The sequence below is a fragment of the Lynx canadensis genome, chromosome F1 (genome assembly GCF_007474595.2).
Source record: "Lynx canadensis isolate LIC74 chromosome F1, mLynCan4.pri.v2, whole genome shotgun sequence".
NCBI lineage: Eukaryota > Metazoa > Chordata > Mammalia > Carnivora > Felidae > Lynx > Lynx canadensis.
Genome location: NC_044319.2, coordinates 36,523,394 through 36,542,763, shown reverse-complemented (window position 1 = coordinate 36,542,763; position 19,370 = coordinate 36,523,394). Strand labels below are relative to the sequence as shown.

The window sequence follows — 19,370 nt, the reverse complement described above, 5'->3', positions numbered from 1 at the left end:
TTTTACCTTATTTTTCAGTCCAATTTTCTTCAGATATATGTAGCAGATTTTTTTTTACTGAAAGTATACTGTTTTAAAATGCATTAGCGTGACTTGGTATAACATTTAGTAATAATGGACTTTACAGAAAAAAGAAAACCTCACTTCCCTTTTTATTGGCTTTAAATCAGCAATTCATATCTATAACTACTCTTCTGTTTAAATTTTCTTTCCATCACTCATGACTGACAGAAACCTCAACCCTGACTGAATCTACCAATTATCTCCTCTGCCTAAACTGTTGGATGATGATGGGGAAATAGCACATTGTTGCCATTAAACACTAGGTTGGATGCCTACCAAATTGAGTGCTCAACTATGCCTGAAACAGTTATTTCACACTTCCTCCTTAAACCGCCAACAACTTCTCTCTTAAGCAGAGAGCTTTGCTCCTACTTTACAGAAAATAATTGGCAATTTTTACACAAAACTTTTGCTTTTGCACCACAGATTCTAAAATCTTGTGTTCATATCTTCTCTTTTCTTATAATAATGGAAAACATTTCCAGCTTCCCTCCAAGACTCATCTCACTATCATGATCAGGATCCCGTTCTTCCTGCCTTCTCAGAGATATCATCTCTTTTCTTTTTGGCTCTCTGCTGGCTCATTAATTCCTATCATCATTTAAACATGTTCAAGTCTGCACCATTCTAAAAGAAAACAACGAGACAAATCTATCTAGCTTCATCTCGCCCTCTCTCCTCCTACTGTTACTTTCATCTTCCTTGTACAGTCTTTGTTAAATAAGTTGTCTCCATACACTGTCTTCCTTATTCATACTCACTGCATAATCTTCCTGAATCTGCCTTCTCCTTCCTATCCTTCCATTGAATCTCATTTTATTATGGCTTTATGCTTTACATATAGTTACCATTTTTTAGTTGTCACCTTGCTTACTGTTTTGCCACATTTGTTTGAGAATTTTTTAGATATAACTTCTTCCCTTGATTTTCATAACAGCACATGCTCTTGCTGTATTCTTTATTTATGTCTAGTTGCTACTTCTGATTTTGGTTTATGTCATCATCTGCTTTAATGGCTTTCCATGATACCCAGCATACATTGTAAACTCTGTAGTCTGGCCCTAACCTCTCCAGCTTCATCCCTTGACATTCTCTTCCTTCCACTCTGCATTCTAGATAGTTAACTTGTTTTTTGTTCCAGTTTCTAGAGTGCATTGTTCTTTCTCTTAACTTCCAAGACTTCCTGCATATTGTTTCTCCAGTCTGAAATGTTGTCCCCTGCCCACTTTAGAACCCAAATCATCCTTTACTTGCTTGACATTGATTTACATGTACTTTCCTTCCTAAGTAGCTTAGTGACTCTAAATTAGATTAGATTTCCATATGTTGTCCTGTAGTATCCTGTCCTTTTAGTATAATACTCATTAAATTTTATTGCATTATATATATTAGATGCTTTATTTTCTATAAGTTGTAGAGACCCGATTTTGTTTAGTTCACCATTATATCTTTATCAGTGGAAGAATAAAATTACATGTTTTCTTTAATGAGTCTTGCTCATTTACATTCAAGAGACATCACCATTTCTTCATTAAGAATTTTTTTTTCAATTATTAAGCCAGTGAATTTTCAAGTTCAGTCCAAATGTTTCTACAGGATACCTTCTTTAAAACAATAGTTTGGGGATTCTGGGAAGATGGCGGCGTAGGAGGACGCTGGGCTCACCGCGCGTCCTGTTGATCACTTAGATTCCACCTACACCTGCCTAAATAACCCAGAAAACCGCCAGAGGATTAGCAGAACGGAGTCACCGGACCCAAGTGCAGACGAGAGGCCCACGGAAGAGGGTAGGAAGGGTGGCGAGGCGGTGCGCGCTCCACGGACTGGCGGGAGGGAGCCGGGGCGGAAGGGCGGCTCGCCAGCCAAGCAGAGCCCCCGAGTCCGGCTTGCAAAAGCGGAGGGGCCTGACGGACTGTGTTCAGACAGCAAGCGCGACTTAGCGTCTGGGAGGTCATAAGTTAACAGCTCTGCTCGGAAAGCGGGAAGGCTGGAGGACAAAGGGAGGGTGAGCTGCGGAGCCCCCGGACGACAGAGCTCAGTTTGGCGGGGAACAAAGGCGCTCGCCAGCGCCATCTCCCCCGCCCATCCCCCAGCCAAAATCCCAAAGGGAACCGGTTCCGGCCAGGGAAATTGCTCGCTCCGCGCAAACACCCAACTCTGTGCTTCTGCGGAGCCAAACCTCCGGCAGCGGATCTGACTCCCTCCGGCTGCCACAAGGCCCCTCCTGAAGTGGATCACCTAAGGAGAAGCGAGCTAAGCCTGCCCCCCCTGCCGCCGTGCACCTTGCCTTCCCACCCCAGCTAATACGCCAGATCCCCAGCATCACAAGCCTGGCAGTGTGCAAGTAGCCCAGACGGGCCACACCACCCCACAGTGAATCCCGCCCCTAGGAGAGGGGAAGAGAAGGCACACACCAGTCTGACTGTGGCCCCAGCGGTGGGCTGGGGGCAGACATCAGGACTGACTGTGGCCCCGCCCACCAACTCCAGTTATACACCACAGCACAGGGGAAGTGCCCTGCAGGTCCTCACCACACCAGGGACTATCCAAAATGACCAAGCTGAAGAATTCCCCTCAGAAGAATCTCCAGGAAATAACAACAGCTAATGAGCTGATCAAAAAGGATTTAAATAATATAACAGAAAGTGAATTTAGAATAATAGTCATAAAATTAATCGCTGGGCTTGAAAACAGTATACAGGACAGCAGAGAATCTCTTGCTACAGAGATCAAGGGACTAAGGAACAGTCACGAGGAGCTGAAAAACGCTTTAAAGGAAATGCAAAACAAAATGCAAACCACCACGGCTCGGATGGAAGAGGCAGAGGAGAGAATAGGTGAACTAGAAGATAAAGTTATGGAAAAAGAGGAAGCTGAGAAAAAGAGAGATAAAAAAATCCAGGAGTATGAGGGGAAAATTAGAGAACTAAGTGATACACTAAAAAGAAATAATATACGCATAATTGGTATCCCAGAGGAGGAAGAGAGAGGGAAAGGTGCTGAAGGGGTACTTGAAGAAATCATAGCTGAGAACTTCCCTGAACTGGGGAAGGAAAAAGGCATTGAAATCCAAGAGGCACAGAGAACTCCCTTCAGACGTAACTTGAATCGATCTTCTGCACGACATATCATAGTGAAACTGGCAAAATACAAGGATAAAGAGAAAATTCTGAAAGCAGCAAGGGGTAAACGTGCCCTCACATATAAAGGGAGACCTATAAGACTCGTGACTGATCTCTCTTTTGAAACTTGGCAGGCCAGAAAGAATTGGCACGAGATTTTCAGGGTGCTAGACAGCAAAAATATGCAGCCGAGAATCCTTTATCCAGCAAGTCTGTCATTTAGAATAGAAGGAGAGATAAAGGTCTTCCCAAACAAACAAAAACTGAAGGAATTTGTCACCACTAAACCAGCCCTACAAGAGATCCTAAGGGGGACCCTGTGAGACAAAGTACCAGAGACATCACTACAAGCATAAAACATACAGACATCACAATGACTCTAAACCCGTATCTTTCTATAATAACACTGAATGTAAACGGATTAAATGCGCCAACCAAAAGACATAGGGTATCAGAATGGATAAAAAAACAAGACCCATCTATTTGCTGTCTACAAGAGACTCATTTTAGACCTGAGGACACCTTTAGATTCAGAGTGAGGGGATGGAGAACTATTTATCATGCTACTGGAAGCCAAAAGAAAGCTGGAGTAGCCATACTTATATCAGACAAACTAGACTTTAAATTAAAGGCTGTAACAAGAGATGAAGAAGGACATCATATAATAGTTACAGGGTCTATCCATCAGGAAGAGCTAACAATTATAAATGTCTATGCGCCGAATACCGGAGCCCCCAAATATATAAAACAATTACTCATAAACAGAAGCAACCTTATTGATAAGAATGTGGTAATTGCAGGGGACTTTAACACCCCACTTACAGAAAAGGATAGATCATCTAGACACACGGTCAGTAAAGAAACAAGGGCCCTGAATGAGACATTGGATCAGATGGACTTGATAGATATATTTAGAACTCTGCATCCCAAAGCAACAGAATATACTTTCTTCTCGAGTGCACATGGAACATTCTCCAAGATAGATCATATACTGGGTCACAAAACAGCCCTTCATAACTTTACAAGAATTGAAATTATACCATGCATACTTTCAGACCACAATGCTGTGAAGCTTGAAATCAACCACAGGAAAAAGTCTGGAAAGCCTCCAGAAGCATGGAGGTTAAAGAACACCCTACTAACGAATGAGTGGGTCAACCAGGCAATTAGAGAAGAAATCAAAAAATATATGGAAACAAACGAAAATGAAAATACAACAATCCAAACGCTTTGGGACGCAGCGAAGGCAGTCCTGAGAGGGAAATACATTGCAATCCAGGCCTATCTCAAGAAACAAGAAAAATCCCAAATACAAAATCTAACAGCACACCTAAAGGAAATAGAAGCAGAACAGCAAAGGCAGCCTAAACCCAGCAGAAGAAGAGAAATAATAAAGATCAGAGCAGAAATAAACAATATAGAATCTAAAAAAACTGTAGAGCAGATCAACGAAACCAAGAGTTGGTTTTTTGAAAAAATAAACAAAATTGACAAACCTCTAGCCAGGCTTCTCAAAAAGAAAAGGGAGATGACCCAAATAGATAAAATCATGAATGAAAATGGAATTATTACAACCAATCCCTCAGAGATACAAACAACTATCAGGGAATACTATGAAAAATTATACGCCAACAAATTGGACAACCTGGAAGAAATGGACAAATTCCTGAACACCCACACTCTTCCAAAACTCAATCAGGAGGAAATAGAAAGCTTGAACAGACCCATAACCAGCGAAGAAATTGAATCGGTTATCAAAAATCTCCCAACAAATAAGAGTCCAGGACCAGATGGCTTCCCAGGGGAGTTCTACCAGACGTTTAAAGCAGAGATAATACCTATCCTTCTCAAGCTATTCCAAGAAATAGAAAGGGAAGGAAAACTTCCAGACTCATTCTATGAAGCCAGTATTACTTTGATTCCTAAACCAGACAGAAACCCAGTAAAAAAAGAGAACTACAGGCCAATATCCCTGATGAATATGGATGCAAAAATTCTCAATAAGATACTAGCAAATCGAATTCAACAGCATATAAAAAGAATTATTCACCATGATCAAGTGGGATTCATTCCTGGGATGCAGGGCTGGTTCAACATTCGCAAATCAATCAACGTGATACATCACATTAACAAAAAAAAAGAGAAGAACCATATGATCCTGTCAATCGATGCAGAAAAGGCCTTTGACAAAATCCAGCACCCTTTCTTAATAAAAACCCTTGAGAAAGTCGGCATAGAAGGAACATACTTAAAGATCATAAAAGCCATATATGAAAAGCCCACAGCTAACATCATCCTCAACGGGGAAAAACTGAGAGCTTTTTCCCTGAGATCAGGAACACGACAGGGATGCCCACTCTCACCGCTGTTGTTTAACATAGTGCTGGAAGTTCTAGCATCAGCAATCAGACAACAAAAGGAAATCAAAGGCATCAAAATTGGCAAAGATGAAGTCAAGCTTTCGCTTTTTGCAGACGACATGATATTATACATGGAAAATCCGATAGACTCCACCAAAAGTCTGCTAGAACTGATACATGAATTCAGCAAAGTTGCAGGATACAAAATCAATGTCCAGAAATCAGTTGCATTCTTATACACTAACAATGAAGCAACAGAAAGACAAATAAAGAAAATGATCCCATTCACAATTGCACCAAGAAGCATAAAATACCTAGGAATAAATCTAACCAAAGATGTAAAGGATCTGTATGCTGAAAACTATAGAAAGCTTATGAAGGTAATTGAAGAAGACTTAAAGAAATGGAAAGACATTCCCTGCTCATGGATTGGAAAAATAAATATTGTCAAAATGTCAATACTACCCAAAGCTATCTACACATTCAATGCAATCCCAATCAAAATTGCACCAGCATTCTTCTCGAAATTAGAACAAGCAATCCTAAAATTCATATGGAACCACAAAAGGCCCCGAATAGCCAAAGGAATTTTGAAGAAGAAGACCAAAGCAGGAGGCATCACAATCCCAGACTTTAGCCTCTACTACAAAGCTGTAATCATCAAGACAGCATGGTATTGGCACAAAAACAGACACACAGACCAATGGAATAGAATAGAAACCCCAGAACTAGACCCACAAACGTATGGCCAACTCATCTTTGACAAAGCAGGAAAGAACATCCAATGGAAAAAAGACAGCCTCTTTAACAAATGGTGCTGGGAGAACTGGACAGCAACATGCAGAAGGTTGAAACTAGACCACTTTCTCACACCATTTACAAAAATAAACTCAAAATGGATAAAGGACCTAAATGTGAGACAGGAAACCATCAGAACCTTAGAGGAGAAAGCAGGAAAAGACCTCTCTGACCTCAGCCGTAGCAATCTCTTACTCGACACATCCCCAAAGGCAAGGGAATTAAAAGCAAAAGTGAATTACTGGGACCTTATGAAGATAAAAAGCTTCTGCACAGCAAAGGAAACAACCAACAAAACTAAAAGGCAACCAACGGAATGGGAAAAGATATTTGCAAATGACATATCGGACAAAGGGCTAGTATCTAAAATCTATAAAGAGCTCACCAAACTCCACACCCGAAAAACAAATAACCCAGTGAAGAAATGGGCAGAAAACATGAATAGACACTTCTCTAAAGAAGACATCCAGATGGCCAACAGGCACATGAAAAGATGTTCAGCGTCGCTCCTTATCAGGGAAATACAAATCAAAACCACACTCAGGTATCACCTCACGCCAGTCAGAGTGGCCAAAATGAACAAATCAGGAGACTATAGATGCTGGAGAGGATGTGGAGACATGGGAACCCTGTTGCACTGTTGGTGGCAATGCAAATTGGTGCAGCCGCTCTGGAAAGCAGTGTGGAGGTTCCTCAGAAAATTAAAAATAGACCTACCCTATGACCCAGCAATAGCACTGCTAGGAATTTATCCAAGGGATACAGGAGTACTGATGCATAGGGGCACTTGTACCCCAGTGTTCATAGCAGCACTCTCAACAATAGCCAAATTATGGAAAGAGCCTAAATGTCCATCAACTGATGAATGGATAAAGAAATTGTGGTATATATACACAATGGAATACTACGTGGCAATGAGAAAAAATGAAATATGGCCTTTTGTAGCAACGTGGATGGAACTGGAGAGTGTAATGCTAAGTGAAATAAGCCATACAGAGAAAGACAGATACCATATGGTTTCACTCTTATGTGGATCCTGAGAAACTTAACAGGAACCCATGGGGGAGGGGAAGGAAAAAAAAAAAAAAAAGCTTAGAGTGGGAGAGAGCCAAAGCATAAGAGACTGTTAAAAACTGAGAACAAACTGAGGGTTGATGGGGGGTGGGAGGGAGGGGAGGGTGGGTGATGGGTATTGAGGAGGGCACCTTTTGGGATGAGCACTGGGTGTTGTATGGAAACCAATTTGTCAATAAATTTCATATTAAAAAAAAAATAAAACAATAGTTTGCACAAAAACTGGAGAGTTCCAGGTGTGCTATAGGACTTTGGAGGGCAGGGACTTTTCCTCTTTCTTTAGCACTGCATAGATTTTTGAATGGAATAAATTGAACTTAAACGGGACAGAGAAATGTATTGATTCTAGAAATTACTTAAAAGTGCTGCTTTTTATATCTCAACTAAGAAGGTTCTAGTCTCTCACATTGACTAGCTTTATAACTATGACTCCTTGTTTTGGCCTCAGTTTCCTCATTCATAAAATTCTGATTCTGCAAGGTAGGTTAGTCAAACACTGAAAGCTATACTCCATCAAGTTACTTACTAATATTATATATTCTACCTTTCAAAAGTATTTGGTCTCTGAACTGTGATTTTATAAATACATATTTTTAAAGATACTCATCTCTGAATGCCACAAAATTATGTAAATGCTATTCATTTATGCAAATTAAAAAGTTTTCTTTGCATGTTTTAATTTCATAGTTTTATTACCCTGGTATTTTAAATTATTTTAGTTATTGTTTTCAGTTAGGGGCCAGAAAATGTGAAAGACCTGATTAAAAAGGAAAAAAAAATTTGCTGAATTTATCTCACCTTACATTAAAAAAACAAAATTGTTATTTAGTGTTTATTTAGTTTTGAAGAGAGACAGAATGTAAGCAGGGGAGGGGCAGAGAGAGAGAGAGAGGAAGACAGAATCCGAAGCAGGCTCCAAGCTCTGAGCTGTTGGTACAGAGTCCAACACAGGTCTCGAACCTACAAACTGTAAGATCATGACTTGAGTCAAAGTCAGATGCTTAACTGACTGAGCCACCCAGGTGCCCCTTACCCTACATTTAAAAAAAGCCTTAGTCATGAATTTGGAATATTTGTGATGGTTTTGCACAAATAATATTTTAAATACTCTTATTCCAAATTTACAGATTTCATACAAATGTTATATTTTCCTTACTACAGTGTAAAATCTCTTATTAAAATAAAATGTTGGGGCACCTGGGTAGTTCAGTTGGTTAAGTGTCTGACTCTTGATTTTGGTTCAGGTCATGATCTCATGGTCCGTGAGTTCAATCCCCATGTCTGGCTTTGGGCATGAGCAGAGTCTGCTTGGTGTTCTCTTTCCTCCCTTTCTCTTTGCCCTTCCCCTGCTCACACACACACACACACACACACACACACACTCTCTCTCTCTCTCTCTCTCTCTCTCTCTCTCAAAAATAAATAAATAAATAAATTAATTAATTAAAAGATTAACTACATTTATGTACAAATCAAGTATTCTTCCTTTCATATTTATTTGTTTTCTAGATTGTAGGTAGCAAAGGTTGTTTTCACGTTAAGGTACAGAGTCTCCCTTGAATTGCTGGCAGACGTGGGTAAGGAGAACAGCACAGTGTATATCGGTTCTCACCAGCAGTGGTGATTTCTGCCAACAGTTCTCATCCTTTCACCCATAAAATAAGCATAAAATTGACCTAACATTGCCAGATCGGATCTGGTATCTGGAAAGTAATCCTCAGGGAATAGAAAATTTCAGTCTTTGTGCATTAATTTAAGATAGGTTATAATAGTTTTTATCAGAGCCATTTTTTTTCTTCCTTTGCAGTACTCGTGAAAAGTTGTTACAGAGATGTGTCAGATATGGCATAAATCTAACAACACAGGCAGTATCTAAATTAATCCATTTCAAAATATGGATTTATGTTACAATAAATTTTTGAGTGCTGATGTGTAAATTTAATTTAATGAAAAGAGGATATTTTCAAATGAATAAACAAGTAGATGCTGTTTTCATGAATTCACTTGTTCATTCTCTCTGTGAAAGAACAGATGATACAGAAAGAAAGCAGTATAATGGGGGATGAGAAAAAGGGAGTTAGTAAAATATACTTGGGTAAATGCTGTGAACAGGGGCAAACCATTATCTGTACAAGATAAATGTTCTAGTTTTAAGACATAAATGTGAAAAATTTATCAAACACATTTCCATAAATGACAGCTATAAAATTGAGATTGTTTGAAGGGATATTGTAAATACTCACATTGAAACTCTTTAACTCTGTTAATTATAAGAAAGAACTATTTTACATTTCTGTATAATTGATTTGCTTATATGGCCATTAGTGTATTACATTTATCAAAGTAATAACTTTATATTTCATGAAGATTCCATCATATCACTTTCATTTTATGAGATTCAAATCTTAATAACTACCATTTTGGTAAAACTAACTCACACGTGTATATTTTCCAATGTAACACTTACACATAAGTATTTTCCAACATAATCTTCCATGTCTTGAGTATTTGTAGGTGTCCTATAATGCATGTCACGTTCATTTTAGAAATGTATACACTTTGTTTTACATGAAGGCATGATCATTTAATATTACCTTTGTGAATTTATAATGCATTATTTTTATATAAGATGATTAAATCTTGATGATTTTAAATGATTTCTTATTTATATTGACTTATGTAGAAACCTTTTATTCTTTAGTAAGTAAAAGGTTAATTATAGAAAGTATGCTTTCTTTTTAATTTAAAACAATTGAAAAAAATTCTTTTGAACTTAGTAAGTAATACAGCAAGAGGAGGTAGCTCATGCTAAAAATATTGCTAGGTAATTATTGAGTTTTAGAATTAAAATCTTGAAATTATATATTCTATAATATATAGAAATATAATATATAGAAATTCTATATAATACAGAAATTTGGACTATATTTTTATAAAAGCAACATGAAATAGTGGAAAAAATGGAATAGAACTGTAATTTTTTACTCTGAGAGCATAAAGTGATATCTTTGGTCTACTGAGTCTTTTTGCTTGGAGTGAAGTTCAAATCCTGTTGTGTCAGTGGTACATGTTATTTACATTATCTTGAGCTTGCAAAGGCTTTTTCAGAAGTAATATTATCCATTGTACACTGTCCTTGGAAAGCACATCTATAGGTATTCAGAAGTTTTTTTTTTTTGACAGAATTAAAAAGCACATGACCAAAATGTTTATTAGTGCTAATTAAAAGGGCTTATTTTTAATATACTAAGTAGAAAAGAAATATTGAGAGAAACAATGAAAATGAAAAGCCAGTGGGAATATTTATCAAATAACATTGGTTTTTATATATGAATAAGTATATAAAATATATTGGAAAAACTTCTCTAAAAGCCCTGCAGATATCAATTATATTTTAAGTAAGCTTGATACCTACCAATTTATATCTATTATTTTAAAAAAGGCTTTATAGAGTTGCAAATATGGAATCTTAAAAGTGAATTTTGATATAAAGCATTAATAGGTGTTCTTAAATATTTAAGCATTGATATAATGCATTAATAGGTGTTCTTAAATATTTAGGATTTTAAATGGAAATTTAAGGTGATATATCTTGGTCTAATTTCTAAGAACTATAATATATTTGATTACATATTTAACACATTTATATTTTTCTTTTCAAATTAAAGGTAATGTGTCCAGTGTAGTTAAATCTGAAAATTCATATTTCAGAATCTTTAAAGTATATAAATAAAAAAGTGAGTTATGGAAATGGTTTTTAATAATCTAAGTTACCAATTTTATTTGTTCCTGTTCCTAAAGGTCATTTAAAGATCAAAATACTTTATTTTTAACCTCATCAACTGTAATATGTAAAGAAAAATTAAAAAATCACTTTAAAAGTAGCTTTGACAATTTTAAGATAGTTTTATAAGAATGTTGGTGTAAATGTGTTCTCTGGCCTCTGTTTAATGATGTGTGTCAATTATTTACAGATCCGGTGGTATTGTGGAAATTCCCAGAGGACTTTGGCGACCAGGTTGGAACCACATAATTGTTTAAAACCGTTTAAAATTGGAGTACTATGATTATTACTACTGTTAATGCAACAACTACTCTAGCATATGAATTACTATAAGTATTTTCTCTTGACCAACTGTAAGAAAAAGAAGCCATGTGTTCAGAATGTATATGGAAAATCTTTTTTTTTTTTTTTATGAAATTTATTGTCAAATTGGTTTGGAAAATCTTTTAAAGTTACCAAGTAGATGGGTGATGAAGAAGCCCTTGTATTAAAACTAATAGGAACTGAATGTTTATAATTTCAACATATTTTTACACTCTTTTGATTTCTCTATGGAATATATTTGGAAACATTTAAAATTTTTTTCCGTTAAAAAAAACCTGACAATACCATACTTTGTTGAATACCCTTCTATTATTTCTGTCTACTTGAAGTAAGTAGTAACAGGTATAAATCCGTGATTTAGTTCTCTGCTTGTTACAGTAATGTCTGAATCATTTACGTATATAAGTTAAATTCTTATTTTTTACTTTTACATAACTCTTATCTTTCTTAATAAAAATGACTCTTAAAAGAAAATGAGAGAATTCAGAATGAATTTAATTCATTTGTACTTAAAAATTTTTTTTAATGTTTATTTTTGAGAGAGAGAGAGAGAGAGAGCGAGCGAGCATGAGTGGGGGGAGGGACAGAGAGAGAAGAAAACACAGAATCTGAAGCAGGCTCCAGGCTCTGAGCTGTCAGCACAGAGCCTGACATGGGGCTGGAACTCACAAACTGTGAGATCATGACTTGAGCTGAAGTCGGACACTTTAACCAACTGAGCCACTCAGATGCCCCTATTCCATTTTTATTTTAAATTACAGTCTTTTATAGTTCCTTAAGTATTTAGTCTGACCAAAATTATGCATTATTTTGACATGATCTATGTAAATAGAAATTTTTTAAAATTTATATTATAGATTTATCATTTTGAAATGAATTATATAATACATGGTTAAATACCAATTTTTTTTAATTTTTTTTTTTTTAACATTTATTTATTTTTGAGACAGAGACAGAGCATGAACTGAACAGGGGAGGGTCAGAGAGAGAGGGAGACACAGAATCCGAAACAGGCTCCAGGCTCTGAGCTGTCAGCACAGAGCCCGACGTGGGGCTCGAACTCACAGACCGCGAGATCATGACCTGAGCTGAAGTCGGACGCTTAACCGACTGAGCCACCCAGGCGCCCCCCAATTTTAACTTTTATAGAAATCGGCACTTTTCTGGAACTCTGCTCAGCAGATTCATTTATTTATTTTTTTTTGTCTGCAGAACAGTGGGATAAAACGATCTCATCACTTAAAATTATAAAATGGTATTAGTATGAGCTTACTCATAAGTTCACAGATATGATTCTTACAGCTCTCATAATTTATAAAAATGAAAGCTGATAAAAATATTGTTTAAAGCAATTCATCCAGAAATAAGTATACAGAAAAATATTTGTTTAGAGAAGTTTATTCAGAAATAAGTATATAGAAAGGTGATTTTGATATGTGGAAGGATAGCTTTCTGCATGTGAAAATCTTTGGGTAAGACTAGGAAATTACACTGAAAAAAATCAGTAAATGGGCATGTTAATATTAATTCAATAATGCAGCTCTTGACTATTTTCCACATAAAAAGAGGGGTATGCTCTCTTAATTTGATTTAGCTCTTTAGAGAAAGAATAGATTTATAAATATCTTAAGTATGCAGAAGTCCCGATAGTGAAGACATGATCTGGACATATGACATATAATTGGGTTTGTTCCCAAGTAATGTATAGTTAGATTAGAGCCTTCCTGACTCAGTTTAGCATTTTGAAATACTGTTCTTTTGGTCTTCTTGATTCTTTCTTGTCCACTGACCCAAGAACAGACCTCCTGTTCAGGTCACATCTTGTTTTGTTTTTTATTTTCTCCCTCTTAAACTGCCCCTGAGAATTCCTAGGAGACCTGAAGACTCCTCACCTTGGGTTCACATGAAGGCAGTCATGTATTTGTCTAGTTCAGCTGCAGTAAGTTGTTCAGTGAGAGCAACTGTTGCTGTCCCTCTTTGTGACTGGCTGGTGGTTAGGAATTTTTTACTTGGGGTTTAAATGTTACTTTGTTCCCCAAGTCTGTGAGGTTAGTGGAACATTAGTAAGCGCTTGCACACTTCAAAAGCAGTTAACCAGGTAATGGTGATGAACATCCAGAATTCCAATTCACAGCAGTTACACGCTTTTTTGAAGGTTAGATCTGAAAGGAGCTTTAGATACCATTTTGTTTAACCACTTTATATCCAAAGGAACCAAACTTTATGTAGGAATCTAGCCAAGGACCTTGAAGAGTGGTTTTGTTATATGCTTTTTGGTGGATATTCTGAATACTACAGATGGTTGAGGTACTCTATGTATATTTCTCATTCTTACTACTTACTATTGTCATATACTGTCTGCTTCTTGCTAAATAGCCTTTTCACTGGATCTGAGATATGTTTCAGTAGTAATAATAATTAAAAAGCTCTTTATTTAGCTCTTAATATGTATTGGGCAGTATACGGTGTGCCTTAGGTACATAATTCATTTTATCTTCAAATTCACCTAGTACTGCTAGGAGATAGTAATCATCCTCCAAATTGAGGCTTAAGAAACTTGCTTGAGATCACGCTGTTTATCAGAGGCAGAGCTAAGATTTGAAGGCAAGTTTGTCTGATTCAAAATTATGTGCTGTTAGCAATTAAACTATATTCTTTCTGTTTGGAATGCTGACCCAAATCCTACCCACCTATTTTATTTTAACTCTTTTGAAAATACTTGCGGCACAGTCGGTTAAGCCTCCGACTCTTAATCTCGGCTCAGGTCATGATCTCACGGTTCACGAGTTAAAACCCCACATCTGGCTCTGCACTGATGGTGCGGAGCCTGCTTGGGATTCTGATTCTGCTTCTCTCTGCTCCTACCCGACTTGTGCTCTCTCGCTCTCTCTCTCTCTCTCAAAATAAAATTAAAAAATAATTTATCATAACAGTTTCCCCCCCTCAGTATCATTATAATTTCAAATCAGGGTGTTATTGAATCTAAAGAAATAATATCAATTCATTATCCTTTGGTTCTTCTACATAGAGTTGTTGGTTCGTCAGAGGTATTGGTTTATTACCTGCTCCTCAAGTGTATTTTCCTTCTTTAGTTGGTGGAGGAGCCAGTGGGACCTCAAAATTACATTTCAGGAGTTTTGATTTTTTTGTGGTGGGAGGTACAGTGCAGAATTTTGTAGAGGGAAGTAGGAGATGAAACTGTAAATGTGAATGGGGCTGGGTTTCGGTAACATTAATGGCCTTGTTAAAGAGTTGCTCCTTGAGAGGAACTTGAGGAGAGTGTAACATAACAAAATAAGTAGGTTAGGAAGATTAGTCTGGAAGAGGTTTCTGAGTGGATTGGTTGTGGGAGAAACCAGAAACAGGGAAATTAGTTTAGCTATTGTAGTAGTTCAGCTGAGGGCATCTGAGGGATCTGAAAGAGTTGGTTACATTAGGAGTGAACATGAAGATGAGTGTAAGGGGGGAGAGTGAGGCTTCATGCAGGGGTGTACTGGGGGGCATGGGGTAGAGAGGAACAGTGATGAGAGGACGAAACTTGACTTTTGACACTCCAGGAAATGTTGAATTACCTCTAGTCTGAGTGATGGAAGGGGAGTTTGGGGATTGGAGAAGAATGGAGAAGTGTTTACAGCCAGGGGAAGTACGAAGCTGTGACCAGTTTGAGGATTGCTAAACAGATTGAACTGATGTCCAGTTTGTGTTTTGCAAATACATTGAGGGCTCTGGCTGAGAAGATGAATGCAGAAGACGCCCATCCATGCCACTGGTACTTGCAGTATCTCTTCATACATCTGGGAGAGGTTCAGGCTTCTGTATAAAAGGAGTAATTTTGTTTCTTTTTGCTGCTATCAAGATACTCTCTCCTTTGCCCTTAGTTCTCTGTTGTTCACTTTTATGCCTAATGGCTTGAGGCTGTTTTGCAGAATACTTAATCCCCCCTACTCTCTGCTTGTCGTTTTATTTTCAGGGTGCACATTTCTATAGCTCATACCATGCCCTCTTTGGACCATTGTTAGTCTATGTTTCTTGTAGGAGAGGAGTCAGTCTTTGTGAGAAAAATACACTTTTAGGGGAGAGTCAGAAATAAAATCTTATAAATCCTGAAATCAAACAGGTTTGTGTTTAAATAGTGGCTCTATATTTATAGATTGTGAGAAGTGTTGCTTTGGGCAGGGACTTAATCTCTCTTAATTGCTCATTTGCAAAATGGGACTGATTTTACTGATCTGACAGAATTATGATAAGAATGAAATGATCTGAAGTCTGTAAAGGACTCAGCATCATGCCTGGCATGTAGAAAACACTCCGTAAGTGTGAACTAATAGTTTTGTTAAAATACTGCAAAGCCACAAATGTTTATTAATTTATGATGAGGCATAGATAAAACTGCTTTATGTAGACTGTCATTTAAAATTTTTTTTAACATTTATTTATTTTTAAGAGACAGAGACAGAGCGCGAGCCGGGGAGGGGCAGAGAGAGAGAGAGACAGAGAGGGAGACACAGAATCCAAAGCAGGCTCCAGTCTCTGAGCTGTCGGCACAGAGTCCTAAGTGGGGCTTGAACTCCCGAGCTGTGAGATCATGACCTGAGCTGAAGTGGAATGCTTAACTGACTGAGCCACCCAGGCGCTCCTGTAGACTGTGATTTTTATAGGTGAATAACAAGTTCGAGAATTTCACTGCTTTATAGACCTTCAGGAAGATTTATAATTTAATAGCATAAAAGATACTAATATTTAAAAATTCTTCTCTGATGTGTGCTTTCTGACTTTCTGAAATTTCTGTGCCATTAGTTGATGACCACAGTGGGTATTTGCTGTTTAACTGGCAAAAGTTTTTTACCCTTTAGTTATTTTTATGAAAATCTTAAACTCTGTTTAAGATTTCCTTTTTTTTTTTTCAGGGTGGCTATCAGCAGAAGTCATAGGACCACGGAGCCATGATCTTTTAATAATGGCCAAGGCATCAGAAATCATTAAGACCTTTTGCTCAGTCTTTAGATAGGAAAGAAGATTAGGAAGAGTTGACCCTAGGGTCATACTTCTTATTTACCTTCAGTCTTGCAGTACTTTTCCTATTTTCACACAAACTGCAGGTCATTATGCTCCTGGGCCATTTCACATGCCTCAGATGACCTTTTCCTGTTTCTCTGATGTACCTTTTCCATAATGCAACTGAAGTGTTTTATCTTCTGTGATATTTTGTGGCATTCCTCTTTTTGTGTTCTCGACTCAGTTTTGTATTACTGTGCCTGCTGTGTTACCTGAGTAACGTGAGTTACCTGGAGTACTTGTTTTTGTAGGTCTTATTTCAGTGAATGCTCTCACTTAAGTTTCTTTCCCAGGCCAAAGACTTTATGTATTAATTTTTTACTTCTCTTTCCCTCACCCAATTTCTGTTGCCAATCTGTCATCAAATCCTATTGTTTGTGGCTCGTTTATGTCTCCTAAATCTCTCCACTTCTCTTTATTTCTAGGGTCCTGTCCTTAATTCCCATATTCCTAACTCTTCTTTCTGTTCTTGTCCCTATTTAATTTATTCCCCACAGTGAAGCTAGAATGATCTAAAAGACAGTGGAATGATATCTCTAAAAAACAAATACTCTACTCCTTTCGCTGTCATTGGTTCCTTACAATGTGCCAGGCAGTTTCTAGGTACTTTGCCTGTATTTGCTCATTTAATCCGAATAATGCCCCTGTGAAGTGAAGGGACTACTATAATTCCCATTTTACAGATGAAGAAACGGAACTACAAAATACTTAATTTACCCAGTGAAAGCCACACAACTCTTAAGTAGTAGAGCCATTATTTCAAGCCAGACACTGATGCCAGAGCCGACTCCCCTTTGACATCTTCAAGATAAGGTTCAACTTAACACCATCAAGTTTTCTTGTTTCCAGTCCTTTGTTTACATCTTTAGCCTCCTATGTTTCTGTCTCCCTTTCCATTATCTATTTAAAAAGTGGTCTGTATTTTATATTGGACATTAGTTTCCCTTCTGTACCATTTATTTGTATTCTTTGAACATGTGAGTCTGTCTGAAATGCTAATCTCCTACTTGTACTCTCTTTTGCCCATCTTTCTGGTCTTGGCTTAGAGGTCATTTCCTTCAAGAAGGCTTTTCTTTATGTCACAGGTCTGGATTGAATGTACCTCTTGGGACTTCCCTTGGCATTTTATGCTTTCCATATTATAGCACTTATTATATCTGTCGTCTTCCTTACTTTCTACTTACCCATTAGACTAAATGTATTTGAGACTACTGTTAAAGAATAATTTTTAAAAGAAAATATAATCATGACTCTAATACAGATTTAACATTTTATTTTGAAGTTTTTTAAAACTCATTAATTGATTGAAGGTATGAACAAAATGCTGTATATTATTCAGTAGGATATAGACAAATTAGGAATGCTGTAATAAATGTACAAATAGACATAAAAGTGGCTTTATCCACATGGGGAAAGGTGAGGGAGGAGGGAAATCAGTTGTCCTTCTGTGAGACATGTCTGTGGTTAAATATTATTCTATGAGACATGTCTGTGGATAAATATTATTTGTATTGCTATCATTTATTTACAATTTAGAGTTGTAAAATAGCTTCAAGACAATGAAAGACCCAGAGCCCCTAGAAGAGTGTGTCAGGCAATGGCTTGTTTCCCATTGAAAGCAACCAGTAATCTTTTGGTCCATTTCAATTTTTCACAAATTTTTCCTATAGTCTTACTCTTCCTCTTGCAAGCATAATAATTTCAAAGAAAGATTATTCTACATAACAAAATAAATCATGTCCCTAAAGGTTTGGCCTGATTATTTGCATGAGTGCAGCAAGAGTGTTAATTTAGGCTACAGGCCTCCGTGAACTTACATACTTCAAACTGTGCAGTGTAGAACAATTGCTGAGTCTACAAAGTTAACCTTTTTCCTAAAGTTTTCATACAAGATTTCAGATCAGACTTTTAAAAGCCCCTGTTACTTGCTATCCCAAAGCTAGGGAAACTAAGTCCAAGCAAATATCTTTCCCAGATTTTACATGTACTCCCTAAAAATTTGGTAAATTCTTCTCTTCTCAAGATTCACAAAATTTGTTAAGGTTCCTGGTGTATGAGGAAGGGACTTTCTTTAACACCTGTCAATTTGGATCCGGTAGCCAGGCATTAGGACACTTTTTCTCGGAGGACTTGGTAGGCTCCATAAGTACAGGTAATCTTTGTTCCTTCAGAATGCCTTTGCATGGCTGATTAAACAAGCATCTTTCTCAAAAATGACACTTTTAAGGTCTTGGTAGTGCAATCAATGTTCCAGTAATATACTGGTAGAAAGAAAGATTTATTGAATTTATGAAAGAAAACAACACTGCTGTGGAAAAATGAAGGAACTTAGTAAGAAATTCTGAACTTGGGGAGGGAGAGAATCAGTGAGAATAAGATGTAACTTAAACATATTTCAGTTTGTAGTAGCAGAGTTTACTAAATTTTTGTAGGTTATAGACTGTAGGAAGAGGAGGAAGGGCTTCCTTAAGTGTCCAGAAAATAGATCATTAAACAGCATTCGTAATATTTTAAACAATAAAATTGCCCTCGTTATTATTCAGTACAATTCAATTAATTATTGTTTTGCTGGATTTTGCCTAAACAGTCTCATGGAAGTTTCTGCTTCTTGACTAAAGCAAGTCTTGGAAGTCCTGCTCCAGTCCACTGGAATAGTCTGAAAGTTACCTAATGATGTCAGCTCAAAGACCTGTATATCAGAGACTATTCTTTGAAGTGTCAGTAGTTTGAAATACCTGATACAACCTTTTTCCAAGGCTCTGAGACTGACCTATTTGTTAAAAACACAAA

The 19,370-nt window shown here is 37.1% G+C and overlaps 1 protein-coding gene across 2 annotated transcripts in view; it reads left to right on the top strand.

The window, feature by feature from the left end:
* The window catches only part of DENND1B (DENN domain containing 1B), a 267,622-nt gene that overhangs the window by 67,859 nt on the left and 180,393 nt on the right, over positions 1–19,370 (top strand). For both annotated transcript variants that reach the window (XM_030301760.1, XM_032591871.1), the window contains exon 3: positions 11,392–11,435. In XM_030301760.1, coding sequence (XP_030157620.1) covers positions 11,392–11,435 — 44 coding nt within the window. The remainder of the gene's footprint in view (positions 1–11,391; positions 11,436–19,370) is intronic.